The sequence below is a fragment of the Candida orthopsilosis genome (assembly GCF_000315875.1).
Source record: "Candida orthopsilosis Co 90-125, chromosome 6 draft sequence".
In the NCBI taxonomy this organism is placed as follows: Eukaryota; Fungi; Ascomycota; class Pichiomycetes; order Serinales; family Debaryomycetaceae; genus Lodderomyces; species Lodderomyces orthopsilosis.
Genome location: NC_018300.1, coordinates 13,789 through 34,665, shown reverse-complemented (window position 1 = coordinate 34,665; position 20,877 = coordinate 13,789). Strand labels below are relative to the sequence as shown.

Sequence of the window (20,877 nt, the reverse complement as noted above, 5' to 3'; positions counted from 1 at the left end):
CCTAACTGATTGTACATCCCAATTTCCTATCCTCAATGGTTTTAGCATCCTCTAATGAACCGCTATTATTTTTTATAATGATAGTTTCAGTGGAATTCTTTTCGTTTGCAGTCGGGTTCTCCTTTTCACCCAAGGATGGATCATTACAATGATACCATTCAATGTATTGCAACTCCTCGTTGTATTTGATGTACCCCGACGTCAAAAAAACGTCACCGTAGTCCAAGAATGGGAAATGCCACTTTGGCACAAAAATGATGGTAGGCGTGGTTTCAACTCTTGGATCTGACTTATCAACAACAATTTGAAGTGATAACTTTACTGCTTTGATATCAAACTCTGTGGCAACCATGCGACCTAAGGACGCCATCAAATATGGTCTGATAACTGCACCAGCGGCTCTAACGCCATCTGGGGAAGGGTAGCACTTTCCATATTGCCGACGATACACATTTGAGCTTGTTGATGAAATAACAGAAGACAGTGATGTTGAATCAGATTCGGTGTCAGTGTAACCATCACCTGAAGATGTTGACGTGGTTGACGTCGCCGACGCAGTGCTATCGACTGACCCAGAGCGACCCATTTTAGCTGCTCTCTTTAATTTTCTATTTGCTTTCCTGATTGCTCTAGCTGTCCTAACTCGACTACGTTCACTCTCGGTTTCGTTTCTAATTTCAGGAGTTTCACATTCATCTTCAAATGTCAAATTTCGATCATCAGGCGACCAAAACGAAAAATCTTCATTATTCCAGTTGTCTCCATATTTATGGTTATTGCAACTATCATAACACCAGAACGTATGCGACATGTTGGCACTTTCCAATGCATTGCACAAAGCATCCATCGCGGCAGTCTGTGAAATGTACTTTCCGTTCCTGTAGGATCGTTTGTCATCCATATCAAATGGCATTCCAGTTTCTGACATAAGTATAGGAATCTGTCCTAAGTACTCATTGCACTCTCGCCTCATTTCACAAAATTGTTTTTGAAAGCAGTTACGAATAGCCCGTCCTCCAAAGACGATACCGAGGACAGGGTTCAAATAAACACCTCTCATAATCCCCAAAGTGTCAACATTGAACTTGAAATTCCAGCTCTTGTGCATCAAGGATAAGCCATCGTAATAGTGTGGACAATAGATCACCTTGTCATCGATGATGTTTCTCTTGTCATTTTTCAAATGGGGTGGCTCTTCCAAAACCGGTGTCAGAAGCATAACAAATGCATCTTGTCTGTATTTACGAATAAGCTCTTTAAACTTGACAATGTGATCAGCAAAATGAAGATTAACAAACATATGAGTATCCACTTTGGTATGGTGCGGTTCGTACTTATGTTGCGGCATTGGCTTGCTAAAAAAGTGAGGCTCCAAGACCACACATTTCGAGCTAATATCTAGTCTCTGCTCTTGCGTCATTGTCGCCATATCTCCCGCAATCTGTGGCCAGCTCCATATTCCTTGCTCGGCGAATATACAAGTTCCCAACTCCCATTTTTCACCCCTCTTGAATCCATAATGCTCATCAATAACTTTAGCATCTTCTGGTGTTAGCCATGCCCTGGCACCTTTCGGATCTACTATTTTTGTACCATACTTCCTAGGACCAGTTACTGTTATCCTATACTCATCAACCTCGCATGCAAATCCCATTCCAAGTCTCATTGATTGAAAAGCAGTTGGGGTAGTGCCTACACGTAATTGCTGGAAATCTGGCAATTGGCCAATATCAGGATACCCTATTAAACCACAGTTGGGCTCATTCATTGATTCAAAACCTAATATTGTTCCATTATTGATCAATTCGGGTACACCCTCGCATACTTGTTTCCATATAAATTCAACAGACCCCAAAAAATGATTTTGCAAGTAGTCCTGTATGTTTTCCCCATTCATTATCAAATTCGGAAAATAGTACTTACCCGCAAAAAACATGGTGAACATGACTAACGGAGCCAACCGTTTGTAGTTTGAGGTCCACAACATTTTGTGGTATGTGTCAGTACCATCACGAAATCTAGGTTCGTTGTGAAGAATTGCTGAGTCAGCAAGAGTGAATTTCTTAGGATCAAGTCCAGCAGCGTAGAATGTCCACATGGGTGCGCCACTACCTCCTGAAAACCTAGACCATACATCCTGATGAAACTCAAGGAAAACATACAATCCACCTACTTCTCCAATAATTTTCAATATCTCCAATGTGTAGTCAGCAAATTTTTGGTCGTACTTCCCTGGCCCTTCATGTTCAACAGCCTCCCAGGTTAACAAGTATCGGATTGTATTGTAACCCCAACTCTTGATTCTTTCAAAGTGCAGCCTAGCATCTTCCAAAGGAAACGGTCTCCCTACGAATGACACTGTATCTCCTTCGAAAAACACATCACTCGGATTTGTAGAGTCACCTTTATACGATGGCATGTACGGTTCGACTGGTAATTTCATTTGTGCATCCATATTTATACCCTTTAGAACTACTATACGTCCAGTCGATGAGTCATAAAAGTTTCCCTTTTTATCGGTCTCCAAAGGCACACATTCAAGTATGGAAGTCCCATTGTTTTCAGTATCAGGGATTGGTTCTGAAATGGAGTAGCTCCTTCGAAGTGGTTTCACACCAACAGGTGAGATAATAGACGCCGTCAGGTATAGTCTAACCTTTTCGCTCACTGCATCTTGTGCATACCTTGCTGACTTTAAAGCGTCCAGGATAAACATGGTCAATTTGATAAAGCTACACCTGTTTGCTCTAGATAGAAACAATTCTAGGTGCTTGTTGTTTGTAGCGTGATAATATGTCTGAATTTTGACACATGGAAAAAAAGGTTTTATCTTGAGATCTCCACTTTTTCTTAGCCAACAACGGAAGGTAGCAAAGCGCAATACTAACCGAGAAAAGAGAAACGACTTTTGGGCACATTGAACGCTTCAGGAAACATAGCATAGTAATTGTGACGTTGCACGTAGAGCGTCACTATGAGAATACATCTATATTGTTTCTATTCCCCAAGGAGTTATTTACAAAATACTACTACCTGGACCCTTTTATTTTTCGGGCAAAAAGGCTCCCTTTTGAGCCGACAAAGTATTTTTAATTTATCGCCGGGACCTACTTTCACCACACTATTTATTTTTTCTGACCTGGCCACCATCCCAATGGTTTCTTTTGGTTACGATTTCCAAACGATTCTAATGGTACAATCTTTTGCTTCTTTCTGGCTTGACTGTGAGGATCAGCTAGTTTAAAATACTTTGGAGCAAATTCACAAAGCCATTCGGGATCAATGACGGTGACATGATGCATGTATTCACGCGAGGTCATAACAATTGCATGGTACAATAAATATTCAGGATTCTTTCCAAACTGACTTGAAGACGGATGTAGATAAACCGTTTCGTTCTTTGATAAAGTTTTATAGCCCTCGCCGGAGTCACGTTTAGCTACGTTTTTAAAGTAACCGCAGCATAAAGTTTTCCTAACTGCATCTAGATCAGGGCCACATGAGTTCACTGAATACTTGTGTTTTGTCATTATTGTTTGAAGTTGCTTCCGAACTTCCTTAGCGTGTCGCATACTCCTCTCCTGTATGAAATTATCTCGACACCAATCTTTATTGTACTTACTTGCACACCAACGGTTATATACATTAAGCAAGGTCAAGTGGTCACCCTTGGTAGAGTGGAATCTTGCCTTACGCTGATCAGCAAGATTTTGCCTATCCTTCGGTCGATGGAAAATGGTTTGCACAGAGAGCATAGCAACAATGGTTAAAATCTCTTCTGTACAGTTTAAATCAACCGACTTGATGAGTGTTTTCGCAAGTGCAGGCTCCATGGGAAAATCAGCCATTTTCCGTCCTAGAGGAGTTAGTTCTCCATCATCATCCAACGCTTCCAACATGTAAAGATCTTCCAACGAAGTCATCATTGAATTTTTTGAAGGAGGGTCCATAAACTCAAACTGGATAACATCTTTGATACCAATTGCCTTCAACATTAGGATTGTATGCGACAAGTTTTGTCTCTGTATTTCGGGTATTGTATTTGGAAGCATTTCATTGGTATACGACTGCTCAGTGTACAAGCGGTAACATTTTCCTGGTCCAGTTCTACCGGCTCTTCCGCTTCGTTGATTGGCTTGAGCTTTGCTAATGGGAGATATCTTTAGTGTGTCCATTCCCAGTTTAGAATCATAAGCATTCAATTTGACGTATCCTGGGTCAACGACGTAGTATATACCATCGATTGTAATTGATGTCTCGGCGATGTTTGTTGCCAAAATTACCTTCCGCGATCCTGGCGGCGTGGGCTCAAATATCTTGGTTTGCATTTCGGCTGGTAATGCTGAGTAGACAGGTAAGATAATAAGCTCAGAGGCTACATCTCCCAACACCTTCACTCGTTCGGCAAGTACTTCGCAACTAGTGTCAATCTCCTCCTGTCCAGTCAAAAACACCAATATATCTCCACTAGGTTCCGAAATGTGTATTTGCATAACTGTATCCAAAGCCGCTGATAAGTAATCCATCTCTGGCTCTTTTGTGTATAGCACCTCCACGGGGTAAGTTCTACCAGGAATGTTCAAAATTGGACACTCATTGAAAAACACGGAAAACTTATCAGAATCCAAAGTAGCTGAAGTGACAATTATCTTCAAATTCGGATTTGTAAGTGCTGCCTTTTTTAACAAAGCAAATAGTACATCGGTGGCAATTGTCCTCTCATGTGCCTCGTCCAACATTATCACCGCATACTTGCTCATTTCTGGATCCGTAAGAGCCTCCCTTTCCAACATACCATCAGTCATGTATTTTATCTTTGTCTTGAGTGTAGTTTTATCATCGAATCGAACATTGTATCCTACTTCATCGCCAAGATCACAACCTACCTCTTCGGACACTCTTTTAGCTACTGATGTGGCTGCCACACGCCTTGGCTGTGTACAGCCGATTATTTTTGATTCTCCATTGATTACATTTAATCCCTCTTCGTAAATGTACTGCACTATTTGAGTAGTTTTTCCTGAACCGGTTTCACCAACGATGACAATAAACTGGTTATCTCTAATCAGTTGAATAAGATCGCCTCGCATGTCGTACACCGGAAGTGACTTTTTCTGCTCTTCAATGGAACGCTTCGTAGGGTTTTGAAAGGAGCTGAGTTTGTGAGATGCTTTCCACTCTGATATCACCTTTTCAGTCTTGTCCTTTTCTGCAAGGGGATCTATTCGTTGGTGGCTAGCTTTATTCTTTTCCTTTTCCTTTTGAAGCTTTTCCTCTCTAAATTTTCTCGCAAAATCAGATCCATTTTCGGCGGCTTTACTCATTGCACCTTCCATGCTCAAAATTGTGTTTATTGAGGGGTTTGTTTCCGCATACTCTTGGTTTCTCAAAAAAGATGGCCTGGCATCATTTAGTTCAATCTCGGTCTCAATTTCCGGTTCATGGTGTATTTTATCTGAGGAAATAGTCGAATGAGTTTCCGGTCTTGTTACTCTCTTCTCACAGGTTCTATTAGATTTACTTCTTTCCTGTGACTCATCAACCCCAGATTTCTGGTTAATTCCCCTCATGGAAAGCGATATTTTCCCCTTATTATCGCGCCCTTCATTGATTACCTTAACAAACACTTTCTGATTTGGCTGTAGATCTATCTGCGCTATTCTAGATCCGTCATAGGATACTTGAGAAATGTGGCAAAGTCCAGAGGTGTTGTTGAATCTGATGAACGCTCCATAGGGACGAATGGAGATGACTCTACCTTCGAACACATTACCGAGAAGCGTATCTGTAGCAGCAATAGCAGCGTCGGTCTTTGCACTCTCTGATGAGCTCGAATTGAGAGAGTTGTAGATTTCTCTCAAAAAGGCTGTATCAAAGTCCTCGCCCCCATTGTGCTTGACTAACTCATCGAATCCCTGGAATGATGAGGGTGATTTCCTGTGTAATTCTGCAAGAAAATCCAAAGTCAATCTAATACTTTCTTCGTCCTGAAGATGTAAATGCTTTTTGACTATCTCTCGCTGTAGGTTTGCCTTAGTCTGGTCATTCTGAGTACTTGTCATTGGTGACTCGATCTACTAACATCTCTTCAAATGTTTTTACTGCAAATATTCGTAATAAGGCACGACCCGCACGCAAAATAGTTTTTCGATTTTTCCACACCTTCTTGCCACCCAAAGCTGTCATCAACTTATCATTGCAATCAGCACATAATGTCGAGAGAAGATCCCATCAAAGCGGAAAAGGACTTTTCAGCCACCCTAGATGAGCAATTTCCACTCATTGAAAAGATACCAGACTACAAGCAACAGTTGGACAAGTATTTGGTGTTGGAGAAGCAAACACGTCAATCCTCTGATTTGGCCTCGTCAAAGAGAGTATTGAGCAAAATTGTATCTACCTTGGTGTATAATAATGACTGGGACTATCTAAACGATTTGATTGTCATTTTATCCAAAAAGCATGGTCAATTAAAGTCCTCAATCCAAGCATTTATTCAAGATGTGACTGCCAATTTGTCGAAATTGGACGAATCAAAGGAAAAGGAATTAGAAACAAAGATGAAAGTGATTGATACGATAAGAACAGTTACAGATAAGAAGATCTTTGTTGAAGTTGAGAGAGCTATTGTGTCAAAACAATTAGCTGAAATTTATCTCAACAAGAAGCATGATTTGGACAAGGCAGTCGAGATCTTGTGCGACTTGCAGGTTGAGACATATTCGTTGATGCCATTTAGTGACAAAATTGAGTACATTTTGGAACAGATTAGACTAACATTGCAGAAGGGTGACTACAACCAAGCAAAGATATTGAGTAGGAAGATTTTGTTAAAGACCTTAAAAGGCTTTGACAAAGCAGATGAGTTCAAGACGACATACTTGAAATACTTGATTGATATAAACACGTTTGATTACGATTATATATCAATTGTCAAGAATTTGTTGTTATTGGTTGAAATTCCGTTAGTACAAGAGTCAGAAAGCTATAAAGATTACCTTGTGCAGACCATCTATTATATAATTCTTTCCACATCAGACCCTCACCAAATTGACTTGATTAATAGGATCCAAAAGAATCCCGTTTTCAAAAAGAATGTCGCCACGAAGGTATTTAAATTGTTGGAAATATTCTCCGCCGATGAGTTGATTCATTGGACAAACATCGAATCTATTTACAAAGATCAATTTGAAAAGTCGTTTATTTTCAAAGACGCTAAGAATTACCAAAACTTACAAAAGAGAATAATCGAGCACAATTTGCGTGTTATCAACAAGTTTTATCAATGCATTCAATTGGAGAGATTGGCTTACCTTTTACAATTATCAACTGATGAATCAGAGAAATATGTAAGTGAGCTTGTAAATGATGGAATGATTGTAGCCAAGATCAATCGACCAAAGGGTATAGTGAAATTTGACAAGACAAAACGTGTTGAAGGAAGTGACCCACGCACAAGTGACAACCATATTAACGATTTGCTAAATGATTGGTGCTTTGATGTGGATAAGTTGTTAGAAGAAGTTGATTCAATTGGTCATTTGATAAACAAAGAGGAAATGATGCATGGTATTAAACAGAAAGTATAGATGTAATACAAAAATGGCAATGTAAGATTCTGTAAGTTACAAGAGTGGCGAATGATTTGTGAACCATATTAAAGGGCTGATTTGGATAAGATTGATTGTTATTGGAATTGCTCTTGGGTATTGGTCATGTTGGTTTATTGTAGTAGTAGCTTCTCGTTCAAGTTGTTCCGTGATGATGGGATCCAGATCTCTCCAGGTGTTGCCTAGCCTGATTATCAATCACGAAAACACGCTGCAATTAGGTCTTTTCAACATGATATCCAAAGCTGAATCATTCTGTACTTTCTTCCCCCAGTTATGACTAATTTTTCAACGATCATTGGTCCGTCGCACAAAAGGGCCTGAACCGCTCCGATTGTCTCTATCATAAACCCGCCAAAAAAAAAGCTTTTTTTTTTCAGATCGTTTTTTTTTTTTCCACTTTGAATTCCCCACCCATTGACTCATACAACCGACGGTACAACATGAGTTTCAGGTGTTCTTCACAGAGGTGTATACGAAGCCTCTCATCTAGTGCTACTCGATGTGAAAAGAAGTTAAACAAATATTCGTCCATCGTCACTGGCGATCCATCACAAGGTGCATCCCAGGCGATGCTCTACGCCACTGGTTTCAGTGATGAGGATTTCAATAGAGCCCAAATTGGTGTTGGATCCGTTTGGTGGTCAGGTAACCCATGTAATATGCATTTGATGGATTTGAATAATGCGTGCGCTGATTCAGTAAATAAAGCTGGGTTGAAAGCTATGCAGTTCAATTCTATTGGTGTATCTGACGGTATTACTAATGGTACTGAAGGTATGAAGTATTCCTTACAGTCGAGAGAGATTATTGCTGATTCGTTCGAGACTATGACTATGGCTCAATTATATGATGGTAATATTGCTATTCCAAGTTGTGATAAAAACATGCCTGGTGTGTTGATGGCCATGGGAAGACATAATAGACCAGCAATTATGGTCTATGGTGGTACCATTTTGCCAGGTTCTCCAACTTGTGGTGGAAGCAAGAGTAATCCAGCAATTGCCGACAAGATTGATATTATTAGTGCATTCCAAAGTTATGGGCAATACTTGTCAAAGCAAATCACTTTGGAAGAGAAGCAAGATATTGTTCAACATGCATGTCCTGGACCTGGTGCCTGTGGTGGTATGTACACGGCAAACACTATGGCATCAGCTGCTGAAGTTATGGGAATAACATTACCTTATTCATCATCATCACCAGCAGTGTCAAAGGAAAAGGCTAATGAATGTGCATCAGTTGGTGAAGCTTTGAAGAATTTATTGATTAAGGATTTGAAACCAAGGGATATTATCACAAAGAAGTCGTTTGAGAATGCTATTACCTATATCATTGTCACTGGTGGTTCAACAAACGCCGTGTTGCATTTGATCGCCATTGCATCCTCATTCGACATTGAGCTTACTGTTGACGATTTCCAAAGAATCAGTGACTCTACTCCATTACTTGCTGATTTCAAACCATCTGGTAAGTACGTTATGGCTGACTTACAAGCTAAAGGAGGTACCCCAGCAGTTATGAAGTACTTGGTAGAAGAAGGATTACTTGATGGATCACAATTGACTGTTACTGGAAAGACTATTACTGAAAACTTGGCTGATTTACCAGGCTTACCAGCAGATCAAGATATCATTCATCCAATTTCAAACCCATTGAAACCAAGTGGTCATTTACAAATCTTGAAGGGGACTTTAGCCCCAGGATCAGCTGTTGCTAAAATCACTGGTAAAGAAGGAACTTATTTCAAAGGTAAAGCCAGAGTCTTCGATGAAGAATATGCATTTATTACTGCTTTAGAAGCAGGAGAAATTAAAAAGGGAGAGAAAACTGTTTGTGTTATCAGATACGAAGGACCAAAAGGTGGACCAGGTATGCCAGAAATGTTGAAACCTTCAAGTGCTTTGATGGGTTATGGATTAGGACAAGATGTTGCCTTAATCACTGATGGTAGATTTTCTGGTGGATCTCATGGGTTCTTGATTGGACATGTTGTTCCAGAAGCTGCTGAAGGTGGACCTATTGGACTTGTTGAAGATGGTGATGAAATTGTTATTGATGCTGAGAATAATATTATTGATTTGTTGGTTTCGGAGGAAGAATTGGCCAAGAGAAGAGAAAAATGGACTCCACCTGAGCCAAGATACAAGAGAGGAACTTTGTTCAAGTATGCGAAGTTGGTTAGTGATGCTTCAAAAGGATGTGTTACTGATCTTTAGAAGAAAAAAAAAAAAAAGAGAGAATGTGATTATTGTAAGTGGACACTGAGTGTGTCTTTATTTATTGTCTATATGAAAGACATTGTTTAATTCCAAAGTATATACATTAATATCCAAGAATGGATCAATACACTTTTTTACGGTTATGATTAGGATCTTATCTTGTCCTTACTATGTAGTCTTCTCCTGATTTTGTAATGTACCTAACCCAAGGGTATGATTGATATTGTAATTTTGGCTCATTGATTCTTAAATATCTCACTTGGATTCCACTAGTGGTGAAATAAGGAATTGAGAAATTCACTTTAATTGGCTTCTTACTCAACACTGTTTCAGAATCGTTCACTGCGGGTAATCCTAATTCAGCCCTCATGGCAAATTGTTTACCTCCAGGGAAAGTTTTCAATTTCCAAACGAGGCAAGATTTCTCAGGGATCCATTTAACTGATCCATATTCAGTTTCAGTCTTGGGTGTATCGGCATCATCGGGAATGGGTATAATTACTTCAACGTTATTTGCTGTTGATTTCTTTTTGATTTGTGCTCTTATGGTACAGTTGATTTCAATTCGGGAATGTTTATGTATCTTGGTTTTACAATTGACCAACATTAAGGGTTTAGTTAGGAATTGAGCTGATGATAAACGATATGACATTAGGGTGAATTCACCATCTGGTGGGATAAATGTGATAATTTTTTCATTTTCAAATTTTGATAATCGAACACATTGATGGAATTTGATATCTTCCATTTCAACACTTTTACCTTCGGTGGTTGAGGATTCATCATTGCTTGTGAAAAGACCTTTATCGTTGAGTCCTAAACGCAAGTCAGGCATTCCACTCAAATGACTTTTGATTTTAATTTCTCCAAGAATCTCACTGTTTAGGACTTTACCTTGAGGTGAAATCAACATATTGATACTTTCAACCACATCCAAAAATGCTTCATTCTTTTTGTAACTGATACCATCTTTTCTCCAACTTACTGCATTGGTTACAGCATTAGGAGGAGCAACTAAATGTGATGGTGTAGTCTTGATCAAGGAGTAGTAATCCTGAGTGATGTACTCTTTCAAGATCTTGGTATCAGTAGTCTGCGGGATTCCGAAATCCATCATTTCATCAAGCAATTCATATATTATAACAAAATTATCCCTTATACTTTCTTCTTCTAATGATTTAAAATACTGGGTCAAAACTTCAACTAATTTCGATAGGAAAATGATTATCGTCATTATATTTTCATTTTTCCTCGTTAATGCACAAATATACAAGTTATTGTGATTGATAAAGACGTAGTTTATCCCCTGATGGTTAATGAATGGTTTGTATTCCCCATCATCTATAGTATTTTCCAAATCCAATAATAAAAGGGGGAATTTTTCAATTGTGTTGGATGGGATGTCTCCTTTGTAGTCACGGGATAGTAATGGTTTGCCCTTAATGTCTAGAAAATGTATTTGTGAAGCCATAGTGGTGAGCTAAGGGGGATAGTGGATTGATTTAGATGAACGGACTATGATCTAGATTGTCGTTGTTGTTGTTGTTGATGAAGAAAAAATTCGAACACCGCATGAAATAATTCGCTTTGGTAGCGCAGTTGCCAACGACGAGACCACTATTGTTTTAAGATTGCAACATGACAAACGAGTGAAAGTTTGGCTATTGAAGTTGGGTATACTATGATATGTAGGAGGTTTTTATTTCTAAAGCTGTTTTTGTAGGGAAATATAAAGCCTGCCTTCTCTTTCTCTCTATCTCTCTCTCTAGCTCTCTCTCTAGCTCTCTCTCTAGCTCTCTCTCTATCTATCTCTCTAGCTCTCTCTATCTCTCTCTATCTTTCTCTATCTCTGCATTAGAGGCACCTTGTTCATTGCTAATTTTAGTATTTATATACTGCGGTGCAGCTGACACTTGGTAGGGTGTTCAGGTTACCAATTTATCAGTAAGTCCAATAGCCTGATGTTCAATCCACTTGTATTAAGGTAGCACTATGTGCTTGTAACCTTGAGAAGAAGACTAATATTAACCAACTGAAAAATAGTGTGGACAGAACTATGTAGTACATATTGTACAAGTACTTTGTAAAGTAGCTGGATAAAGCAGTCAGAGATGTTATATATAATCACTTGATGGTGATATGTGGGTTGAGCCGTGATGGTAATGGTTGTAAGGTTTTTGGCAGCAGATTTGTTGCAAAATTGAAACCAATGACGCCACAGACAACACATATTGAAGGTATAACAGACTATAAAATTTTTTGATATATCGCTCAATATATACTATGGAAGTGGTTTGAAGTATGTAACAACCATCAAAACCCCACGAAATGTCCATAGCTCCAGAAGGTAGGGACGAAGCTGTGTGAAGGCAATTGGTAGCTACAAAGTGGTTTGATAATTGTTATCATACGCACGACCTTGTTACAATGTTGCGTTTCTTTCTTTGTCGCGTTCTTGTATGTAATTTTCTTTTTACCTTATTGTTTATTATTTGTTTATTGTTTGTTTATTGTTTTTGTCGCGTTATTGTTTTATTCTCTCTCTATAGAACAATATGGAATAACATTTAACCCTCGTTTATTACTAGTATGAGTTTACGAAGTACGAGAGAGAAGAGTGGCTTTAGTACTCCACATTAGGTATACTTTACTATATACCACATGTATATATGCGATAGGCTTGGTAGATGGATTCGAACAGAGTTGATAGAAATGAACCCTTTTCGTTCTTCTCAATCTGACAAAGAGATGCTTCATGTTACATGTACGTTAATAATACTTCAAAAAAACCACCTGACAAAACTGTCAAATCGAGAATAGTAATATCTGACAACCCTGATGTTCTTAATATACAAAAGTAGCACCACTTGATTAAATTACCGCTGACACCTCATATAATCCATTAGATGTAATATGAGTACCATGATATTAATACCTGTCATGTGCATATCCCCAATACGCGCAAATCCTTTTTTGTTACATTTAGCGAAATAATAAACAAGACCACCACCATCACCACTCCACTTCCCAAAATCAAAACAAATTAATAAAAAAAATTTTCCGTTCCAATATATATAACTTTACCCTACGTCAACACACCCTTTTACACTCGTTTTATATATACTGTTTTGAAGGTACCCAATGTTATTCAAATCAATACTTACTTATATATCCCTTGTTACAGCTGCTTTGGCCATCCCTGCTATTGAAGTACGTGGTAATGCATTTTGGAACACTGAAACAAACGAACGTTTCTATATTAGAGGTGTTGACTACCAACCCGGAGGATCTTCGGAATTAGAAGATCCACTAGCAGATACTGATGTTTGTGAACGTGACATTCCATACTTCCAAGAACTAGGAATCAATACAGTTAGAGTGTATTCAGTTGATAATACTAAAGACCATGATGAATGTATGGATAGATTAGCTGAGGCTGGTATCTATGTTATATTGGATGTAAATACTCCACATTCATCAATTACTAGATCTAATGCTGAATGTTCTTACAATTCTGATTATTTACAAGAAGTATTTGCTTCAGCACAACTATTTGCTCAATATAATAATACTTTGGGTTTCTTTGCTGGAAATGAAGTTATTAACGATGGCGCTTCATTGGATGCTGCTCCTTATGTTAAAGCAGTAGTTAGAGATTTGAAAACTTTTATCAAGAATAGAGGTTTTAGAACTATTCCTGTTGGATATTCAGCTGCTAGTGTTGATGAATATAGATTGAGTTCGGGATTATATTTCAATTGTGGTGATGATGAATTGGCAAGAATTGACATGTATGGTATAAATGATTATTCATGGTGTGGAGATGCTAGTATGACTACTTCACAATATTCACAAGAATTGAAGGATTTTAAAAACTTCACCGTCCCATTGTTTTTTTCAGAATTTGGATGTAATGCAAAGAAGCCAAGGCCATTTTCAGAAATTGAATCGATTTATTCTACCGATATGTCTAGTGTATTCTCCGGAGGATTGGTTTATGAATATTCAGAAGAAGATAATGAATACGGATTGGTGAAATTAGATGGTGATGATGTCACACCAAACCAAGATTTTAAAAACTTGAAAAATGAATTCAACAAGACTGAAAACCCAAGTGGTGATGGAGGATATTTAAAATCTTCCGGTGGTAACAATTGTCCTTCTAAATCATCACTTTGGAATGTAACTGAAGAAATCCCAGATACTCCAGGTGGAGCTATTAAATACGTTAAAGGATTAGCAGAACCTACAGGACATGGATTCGACGCTTATGTTCAAGGTAATTGTAACGGAAATAATGATGTTGATGATTCAGGTAATTATACTAGTACTATTGGTGCTTCAACTCATTCTGCTGCCTCCACTGCTACTACTGCTCAACTGTCGAGTGCATCGTCTAGTGTATCTTCTTCTTCTAGTACATCCTCAGGATCAAAGGAGAATGAAGGTGTTGTTGTTGCTGCTACTTCGGTAACTAGTGTTGTTGGGCTCTTGGCTTTAATTGCTGGTTTCATAGCCGTTTAGAAGCTTTACTACTATACGTTGTTTTTTATAATTCTATACAATTTGTTTAAAAATACATACCTAGTTTGAGTTTGGTTGTAATTACAGATAGAACCATTGTTTCATTACGTGACAAAAATAAAATTTGCATAGCGAAGGGATCCTCGGTCCATTTGATTTTGTGCGTTTTAAGCATCATGAATTAAATTGTGGGAATCTTTCTCAACGGTTTTTTTCGTCAACAGTTTTTCTAGAATCGATGACAATGTCAGTGATTAAAATAACTCAAATTGGGGGAACCTCTCCCACCCCTTATTAAGTTTAGGAAAATCCCTTTGAAATTGCAAGATCCAATAGCTAAGAAGAAGTACTTCTATTGAACCGAGGCCTCATATGTTGTTGTTCTTGTTGCTACCAGTTCGCATTGGAAATTTTTATACATCTTCCCCTCCCCCCGCATTTTTTTATTTTTCGGTTTTTGGTTTTTTGTTTACGTCCGATGTTTTGTTAGTTGAACTCCGTCTTGTGTTGTCTTGTCTTTGTTGCACTGCGTATTGTTAGAGCCAATTTTTTTTTGAATGACAACAATTTTTTTCTCACATGCACATTTTTATTCCATGTTGAAACGGATATATAAATAGTGAAGTATAAAATACCAAACATATAAAGCATCTACTACAGCATCAACTAATCATCGCAATCTTTTTCCACCACTAACCACCGTTTAATATATATATATATATATATATATATATTCATAGATAACCACACTTGTTAACTTGCACACACACTCACAATTCAAGATTTTTCTCGTATGTCTGCTGAAAAACGTTTAATCAAAGAATACAGTTTATACAAGAAACAACCACCACACACCAACAATCATCAAATAATGCAACTAGCTCCAGCAACCGATGACTCATTACTCCACTGGCAAGCAACTATTGCCAAGCCAAGTAAACAAGATTCCTCTTTCTACTATGGAGGTGTATGGAAACTAGCTATTGACGTACCTACCAATTACCCCCAACAACCTCCGACTATCAAATTCGTTACTCCGATAATCCATCCCAATATCAATTTTCAGACTGGTGAAATATGTCTTGATGTGTTGAAATCGCAGTGGAGTCCCGCTTGGAATTTGGAAAACCTTGTCATTGCAATTTTACAACTTTTGGATAATCCTGAACCTGACTCCCCCTTGAATATTGATGCTGCTAATTTATATAGATCAGATAAAGTTGCATTTGAGAGTTTGGTGCAGTTTGAAATTTGGAAGTGTGGTAATTTTTATCAATTGAATTTAAGTACTTTGAGTCAAATGGATAAAAAACTGAGGTGTTTAATTAGAGATGTATCTGGGGTGAAATGTAATTAGTGAAAAGAAAAAAAGGTTTTTATAGATTTGAAATGAATAATGAAAAGGCTACAAATTTATTGTAAGAGTTTTTTGAATTTGCATTTCTATAAGTTCATTGTATATTATCTATAAAGGGATTACTCCTCTGATACAAAGACGGTTGGAATATTCGATTCTTTTGCATCTCGATTGTGGGTGGATTTTCCATTTGTTTCATTATGAGAAGTTTGGTCACTATGATCTTCAAAACTAAACATTGGTGGTGCGTCTGAAGATTGTAATCCATTGACAGCAGCATGAGCAACGGGTACTGTATTTGGTTCGATAATGAAGGAGTTTAAACTATCCGATGATGGTTTGTGGACACCCAAACCTGGAAATGATGGCGATGAAGAAGCGGAGGAGTTGGAATTACTTCTTTGCTGTTGTTGCTTCTCTTGTTGTTCTTGTTCTTCAAGATGTACTTGTTGATCATGGATATTTTGCAACTTCTGTTGAATAAGTTCAATGTTTTGTTGTTCTTGTGATTTGAGGTGGGAAATTGCCGTTTCTTGTTGAACCAATGCTTGTTGTAATTTCAAATACTCTTCATGTTGATTTTGTTGTTCAGTGGCTGAAAATGTAGCATGAATTGGAGATGCTGCAGCGTCTTTTGGCGTCATTTGTGGCGACGCAGTCAAACTCTTTTGGCCATTTGCCGATTGACCCTGAGGCAATGCAGTAAGTCCCTCAAATGGATTCTCCTCTTTTTGAACTGGTGATTCATTAGGTGTCTTGATTTTAGGAGTAAACATTCCTGATAATGCAGGATTGGAAGCATTGCCCAACTCTAATGTCAATCCTGGGTTATTTTGTTTCTTTGATTTACGAATTGGTTGACGTATTGTTTGATCTGCTTTTCTTTGAATAAATGCAAATCTAGCATAATGATCATTACCAAATTTCAACAACTCAGATAAATCTTCAACCCAAGAATTGTAATCTTCTGCAGTGGCACATTTGAAAGTCTTTTTCAGCTTGTTTGATGTTTTAGTTAAGGTGAATTTAAATGATGATTCATCTTTAACAGCAATTTGATAGTCGTTGAGATTGTATGATTTGACTGGTTCATCTTCGTATCCAATAAACCCGCCAATTTTGTCCTTTGATTTCTTCATTTGTTGGTTTATCTCTTCATTGAATTTGAATTCGTGGAGGTAGTTGCATGAAAGGACATAGAAATGACGGGTGTAGTTTTTCATGAGTTTTTGCTTCTTGTACATCAGTCCAAAACGAAGACATTTGTTCTGTACCGAATCAGCATATGGTAATATAACCAGTTTGATTGTCCGATTTTCTCTCTTGGGGTTGTTCTCAGTGGCATAGTAGGTATTGACAAAACAATTGTTATGGGTAATGAAATATTCCCAATCAGCAGTTGATGAACTACTAATCTTTGTCTTTAAAAATTGATAAAATTCTGAATTGAAGTCCAATTTCCCAAATTTATCAACCACCCAATTCAATTCTTTCAACAAATAAGTGAATAGATCTTTACTTATATTTTGTAAATTGGCATACGATGCAATCATGTAATTTTCAAAAATCAATTGCGTTTTTAATCGTGAATCCACGTCAAGTTTAACCAATAGTGGATCATCTAAAGCGGCAAATTCTTCATCGTCCCCAGTGCCATCGTAGTCACGTAAATATCCTTTGACGATTGGCTTTGTACCACAATAAGTCTCTATAGCAGCAGTGTATCTACTCAAAATTTGACCAGTTTTGGAGATTTCCTTCAGTAGTTCAGTGTTTGCGAATGCATCATTCTTGAGAGATGTTTTGATTTCTTTGATCTTGTGGGATACTTGTTTCAACAACACTTCCAACCTAGGGATAATCTTTGTGTTGAGATCTTTGCGTAGTTTAAAACTGTTGTTGAATGCAACATGATGTGAACTCAATAACACTGCTGGTAAATTTGTGTAAAGGGAGTTGTCAGGGAAGAAGGTAGGTGGAATTCTGACGTCATTGGTGTTGAGAGCTTCGGCGCTGGCCGGTAATGGTGGAGTTGAAGCACCACTAGGTTGAAATTGAGGCGATGGTGGTTGTTGTTGTTGTTGACCCAACTGTCTTACGGCTCCAAATGATGTGTTTCTCTTGTGTAAATTGTTTGCAGCATTTTTCAAAAATGATTGATTTGAATTGGACTTTGTTTTGAATAACCCCGGACGCTGCTTATCTGAAAGCGAGGTTGTGCTCTTCAGATGTGTTGGATGCATGGATGATCCAGACGTAGGGATATTTGCACTCGATGCAGTGATGGGCCCCGATGGAATACTCACTTGTGTACCCGATGACGCTGGATTGAATGATGCAGCACTACTTGCATTTGTATTCATTGATGATAAACTAGAGCTAGACAAGTTTCTCTTAACCTCTTTTGTAGGAGTATGATTCTTAGGCAGCAACGTCCCGTTCATCCCAGGAGTATTCAATTTAATATCATGAAGAATTTTGTTTGGTAAATCTTTACAACCAGGGAATTGCACAGCACTAATCAATTGATAATTCAAATTAGCTTCTAGTTCCTTCACTAGGAGGATTTCTTTGAAGTAGTAAATAATTGATTTGATAAAGTATTTCCATAATTTGAAAAATTCAATAAGGTTATCTATGGGCTTCGAGTCGTATGGTGGTAAATTGTAGTAGAAAGGAGATCGTGGATCCGATGATGGTAGGACTTTCTCCTTTTCGAAATTAAATGATGATTGGGGAATCATCGTGGAAGAGAGCTAGTGACACTGTTAGATTCAAAGAAGATTACTCAGGAGGTCTTATGAAATATTGGAATGGTCGCTTTTTTTCCCTAGGAATTCAATGGCCGTTTTATAGAAATTAAACGCCGAAAGGAGAATTAGAAAAACTCGTAAACAGACAAGAAAAATAAATAAAATTAAGAAGAAAAAAGAAATTTAAAGATTTCATACTTTGACGTGAATCAAACCTCCGAAGAGAAAACCTTAATATTGTGAATACAGCAAATTGGAAGTGATTAAAACAGGGGTTTCAAAGTGATGGGCTAAACTCAGTTGCAAGACAACAGTTTTTTTTTGTAGATGTTTGTTCAGGTTTGCTGTGTAAGCCACGAAGAAACCGCAGCAATTATTGGATAAGATATGATCTAGACCCACTCAATGTTTTCTCTTGTGCTACTACACGGAACTTGGATTGAAAATTGTTCCCCCGCCTGAGCCCACATAGTCTTTTCTGTTGGATGGAAGTTGCTTACCAACACGGAACGGAAGGATTGAAGAAAAGGGGGAGATATGCCCGTTGCTTGCGTTGGTGTGTATCATATAAACCACAAAATCAACATCTAAAATGCACTTAAACGCAACGGAAGAACTATTTGGAACTGCGAAAAAAAAAAAAAGAGAGGGACTTGATTTTGTGATACGACAAATACATTGCTCGTCTATTAGTTTTTTTGATCTAGACTTAGTTAGGCGCAGACATGTTGCCACTTGGAGGGTTGACCTTTGCTTTAGTGGGATATAAATTTGCATTCAATACATGAAAAGTTCATTTTTCATAGCTAAAAATAGAAACAAAATAAAGGTACAAACATACGATCACACCTATTTTTCTTGGTCTGGGATTGAGGGTGTAAGTTGGCGTGGGGTAGAATTCGCAACAAGGCTCCCCCTTATTCTGCCTTGGTCACGTTTGGACCTACGTAGCTCTTTGTTCCTAGAAAGTTCCCACGAATGTATCTCTGTGTCGATCCTAGAACCGTTTTAGAAAATTCCTGTCGCAGTGAGTCTCTTGGCAAGCACCAAACTATATGTGCTGATGCTGGATAAACGCGGGTGCTGTGGGTTTTGTCTTGTGATAATCAACGTCTGCTTTTGTGAGCCTTGTTTGAAGACGTTACGAGTGGGGGTTTGTCCTGATAAAGATTTTAATTCGGAGAGAAATGTTGTGTTGTCAAGACTCACACCTGATTCCGAAAGACTCTGTTCCATTTGTATACACCAACAACTACACTATTTTTCTACACTCGAAGAAAATTAATCCCTCAAAATGATTACCTACTTACTATCGTTGTGCTCTTGCTTACCATCTTTCTGAACATCATCCTTCTTTGTCAATTGTATGATCTGTTGTTTCAACATCCCAATCTCAACTAATAAACTCGATTTATTACTTGAACTAACCATTTTCACTAACTCATCATTCTCTGCTTGCAACTGATTCATTTTGTAAAGCAATTTATGGCTCAATTCTTCCACGTCGTATCCAATCCCAGTGTTATTACTAATATGATTTGCAACAAGAATAATTTCCATTCTTTGATTGGCATCGTCTAATTCTTGACATTTTTCTTGCAACGTTTTTGATAAATCCTGGAATAATTGATAGTGATTTTGGGGTAACCTGAATACGGGCGAACGTGAATCACCCGCATCTTCTTTAACTTCGTAGTATGCTTTACTATTCTTGTTTTTAATCATGATACTAATCTGATCGGTCAAGTTTTTAATCATTTGATTTTTCAAAATCAACTCATTCTTCAACTTTTGCACCTCTTCTTTCAAGTCCATACCAGTGTCATCATCTACAACTTTGTTTATAGTTGAGTTCGGAGTCATAGGATATCTGGTTCCATATGGAACATAACTAGGGGCATTTAGCAAACTGTTTTTCATATATTTATTATTGTACTGAGTAGTTGGTCTTTTGTCACTTGTCTTGTAGTCAAAGTAGATGTCTCCATCACCACCACCCTCTTGTGGCTCCTTTGCTAATGGTTGGAATGGGTTTGGTTTGTTTTGCCAATTCAAATGAGAATAAGTGGATTGATTCCAAATCTTCATTGGTGTGTAATCTGACTGGTAGGGATAGTTTTGCATGGCGTTTTGAGACAGATGTTGAAGTTGTGCTGAGGGACCACCGTGTAACTGTTGCTGTTGGTGATGTCCCTGTTGCCAATTAATACCCTGGTAATCGGTGCTACTCATATAGCTAGTGTTGACGGTTTGATTTGAATCTATTGTGTTATCGCAAGATTGGGGTGGGTTACTCTGATGTGTCAGATTTGACTCCATGGGGAAACTCATCAGATTGAATGACTAATATGTGTTAGCATGATACGTATCACATTGTTGGATTGTACATACTTTTGCCAAAGATGATTCGT

At 38.0% G+C, this 20,877-nt stretch overlaps 9 protein-coding genes across 9 annotated transcripts; 4 read left to right on the top strand and 5 right to left on the bottom strand. All coding sequences in view use genetic code 12, as the record gives it.

The window, feature by feature from the left end:
* Position 1: 1 nt before the first annotated feature.
* On the bottom strand, positions 2-2,716 carry CORT_0F00270 (hypothetical protein; the record flags this gene model as incomplete). Its single annotated transcript, XM_003870337.1, has 1 exon — positions 2-2,716. One exon carries the CDS (start codon positions 2,714-2,716, stop codon positions 2-4), a length of 2,715 nt encoding a protein of 904 aa, XP_003870386.1.
* Positions 2,717-3,125: 409 nt separating this feature from the next.
* On the bottom strand, positions 3,126-6,062 carry CORT_0F00260 (Prp22 RNA-dependent ATPase; the record flags this gene model as incomplete). The annotated part of the gene is made up of 1 exon (XM_003870336.1): positions 3,126-6,062. The coding sequence occupies one exon, from the start codon at positions 6,060-6,062 to the stop codon at positions 3,126-3,128; it is 2,937 nt and encodes a 978-aa protein (XP_003870385.1).
* Positions 6,063-6,212: 150 nt separating this feature from the next.
* CORT_0F00250 (Rpn5 COP9 signalosome component) lies at positions 6,213-7,589 on the top strand (the record flags this gene model as incomplete). The annotated part of the gene is made up of 1 exon (XM_003870335.1): positions 6,213-7,589. One exon carries the CDS (start codon positions 6,213-6,215, stop codon positions 7,587-7,589), a length of 1,377 nt encoding a protein of 458 aa, XP_003870384.1.
* Positions 7,590-8,053: 464 nt separating this feature from the next.
* CORT_0F00240 (Ilv3 dihydroxyacid dehydratase) lies at positions 8,054-9,829 on the top strand (the record flags this gene model as incomplete). Its single annotated transcript, XM_003870334.1, has 1 exon — positions 8,054-9,829. The coding sequence occupies one exon, from the start codon at positions 8,054-8,056 to the stop codon at positions 9,827-9,829; it is 1,776 nt and encodes a 591-aa protein (XP_003870383.1).
* A 157-nt stretch (positions 9,830-9,986) lies between these two features.
* CORT_0F00230 (Apm1 protein) lies at positions 9,987-11,303 on the bottom strand (the record flags this gene model as incomplete). Its single annotated transcript, XM_003870333.1, has 1 exon — positions 9,987-11,303. One exon carries the CDS (start codon positions 11,301-11,303, stop codon positions 9,987-9,989), a length of 1,317 nt encoding a protein of 438 aa, XP_003870382.1.
* Positions 11,304-12,973: 1,670 nt separating this feature from the next.
* On the top strand, positions 12,974-14,356 carry CORT_0F00220 (Pga4 predicted GPI-anchored cell surface protein; the record flags this gene model as incomplete). The annotated part of the gene is made up of 1 exon (XM_003870332.1): positions 12,974-14,356. The coding sequence occupies one exon, from the start codon at positions 12,974-12,976 to the stop codon at positions 14,354-14,356; it is 1,383 nt and encodes a 460-aa protein (XP_003870381.1).
* A 793-nt stretch (positions 14,357-15,149) lies between these two features.
* Positions 15,150-15,713, top strand: CORT_0F00210 (Pex4 peroxisomal ubiquitin conjugating enzyme; the record flags this gene model as incomplete). Its single annotated transcript, XM_003870331.1, has 1 exon — positions 15,150-15,713. The coding sequence occupies one exon, from the start codon at positions 15,150-15,152 to the stop codon at positions 15,711-15,713; it is 564 nt and encodes a 187-aa protein (XP_003870380.1).
* A 119-nt stretch (positions 15,714-15,832) lies between these two features.
* On the bottom strand, positions 15,833-18,457 carry CORT_0F00200 (hypothetical protein; the record flags this gene model as incomplete). The annotated part of the gene is made up of 1 exon (XM_003870330.1): positions 15,833-18,457. The coding sequence occupies one exon, from the start codon at positions 18,455-18,457 to the stop codon at positions 15,833-15,835; it is 2,625 nt and encodes an 874-aa protein (XP_003870379.1).
* A 1,311-nt stretch (positions 18,458-19,768) lies between these two features.
* Positions 19,769-20,797, bottom strand: CORT_0F00180 (Mum2 protein; the record flags this gene model as incomplete). The annotated part of the gene is made up of 1 exon (XM_003870329.1): positions 19,769-20,797. The coding sequence occupies one exon, from the start codon at positions 20,795-20,797 to the stop codon at positions 19,769-19,771; it is 1,029 nt and encodes a 342-aa protein (XP_003870378.1).
* Between the last annotated feature and the right edge of the window lie 80 nt (positions 20,798-20,877).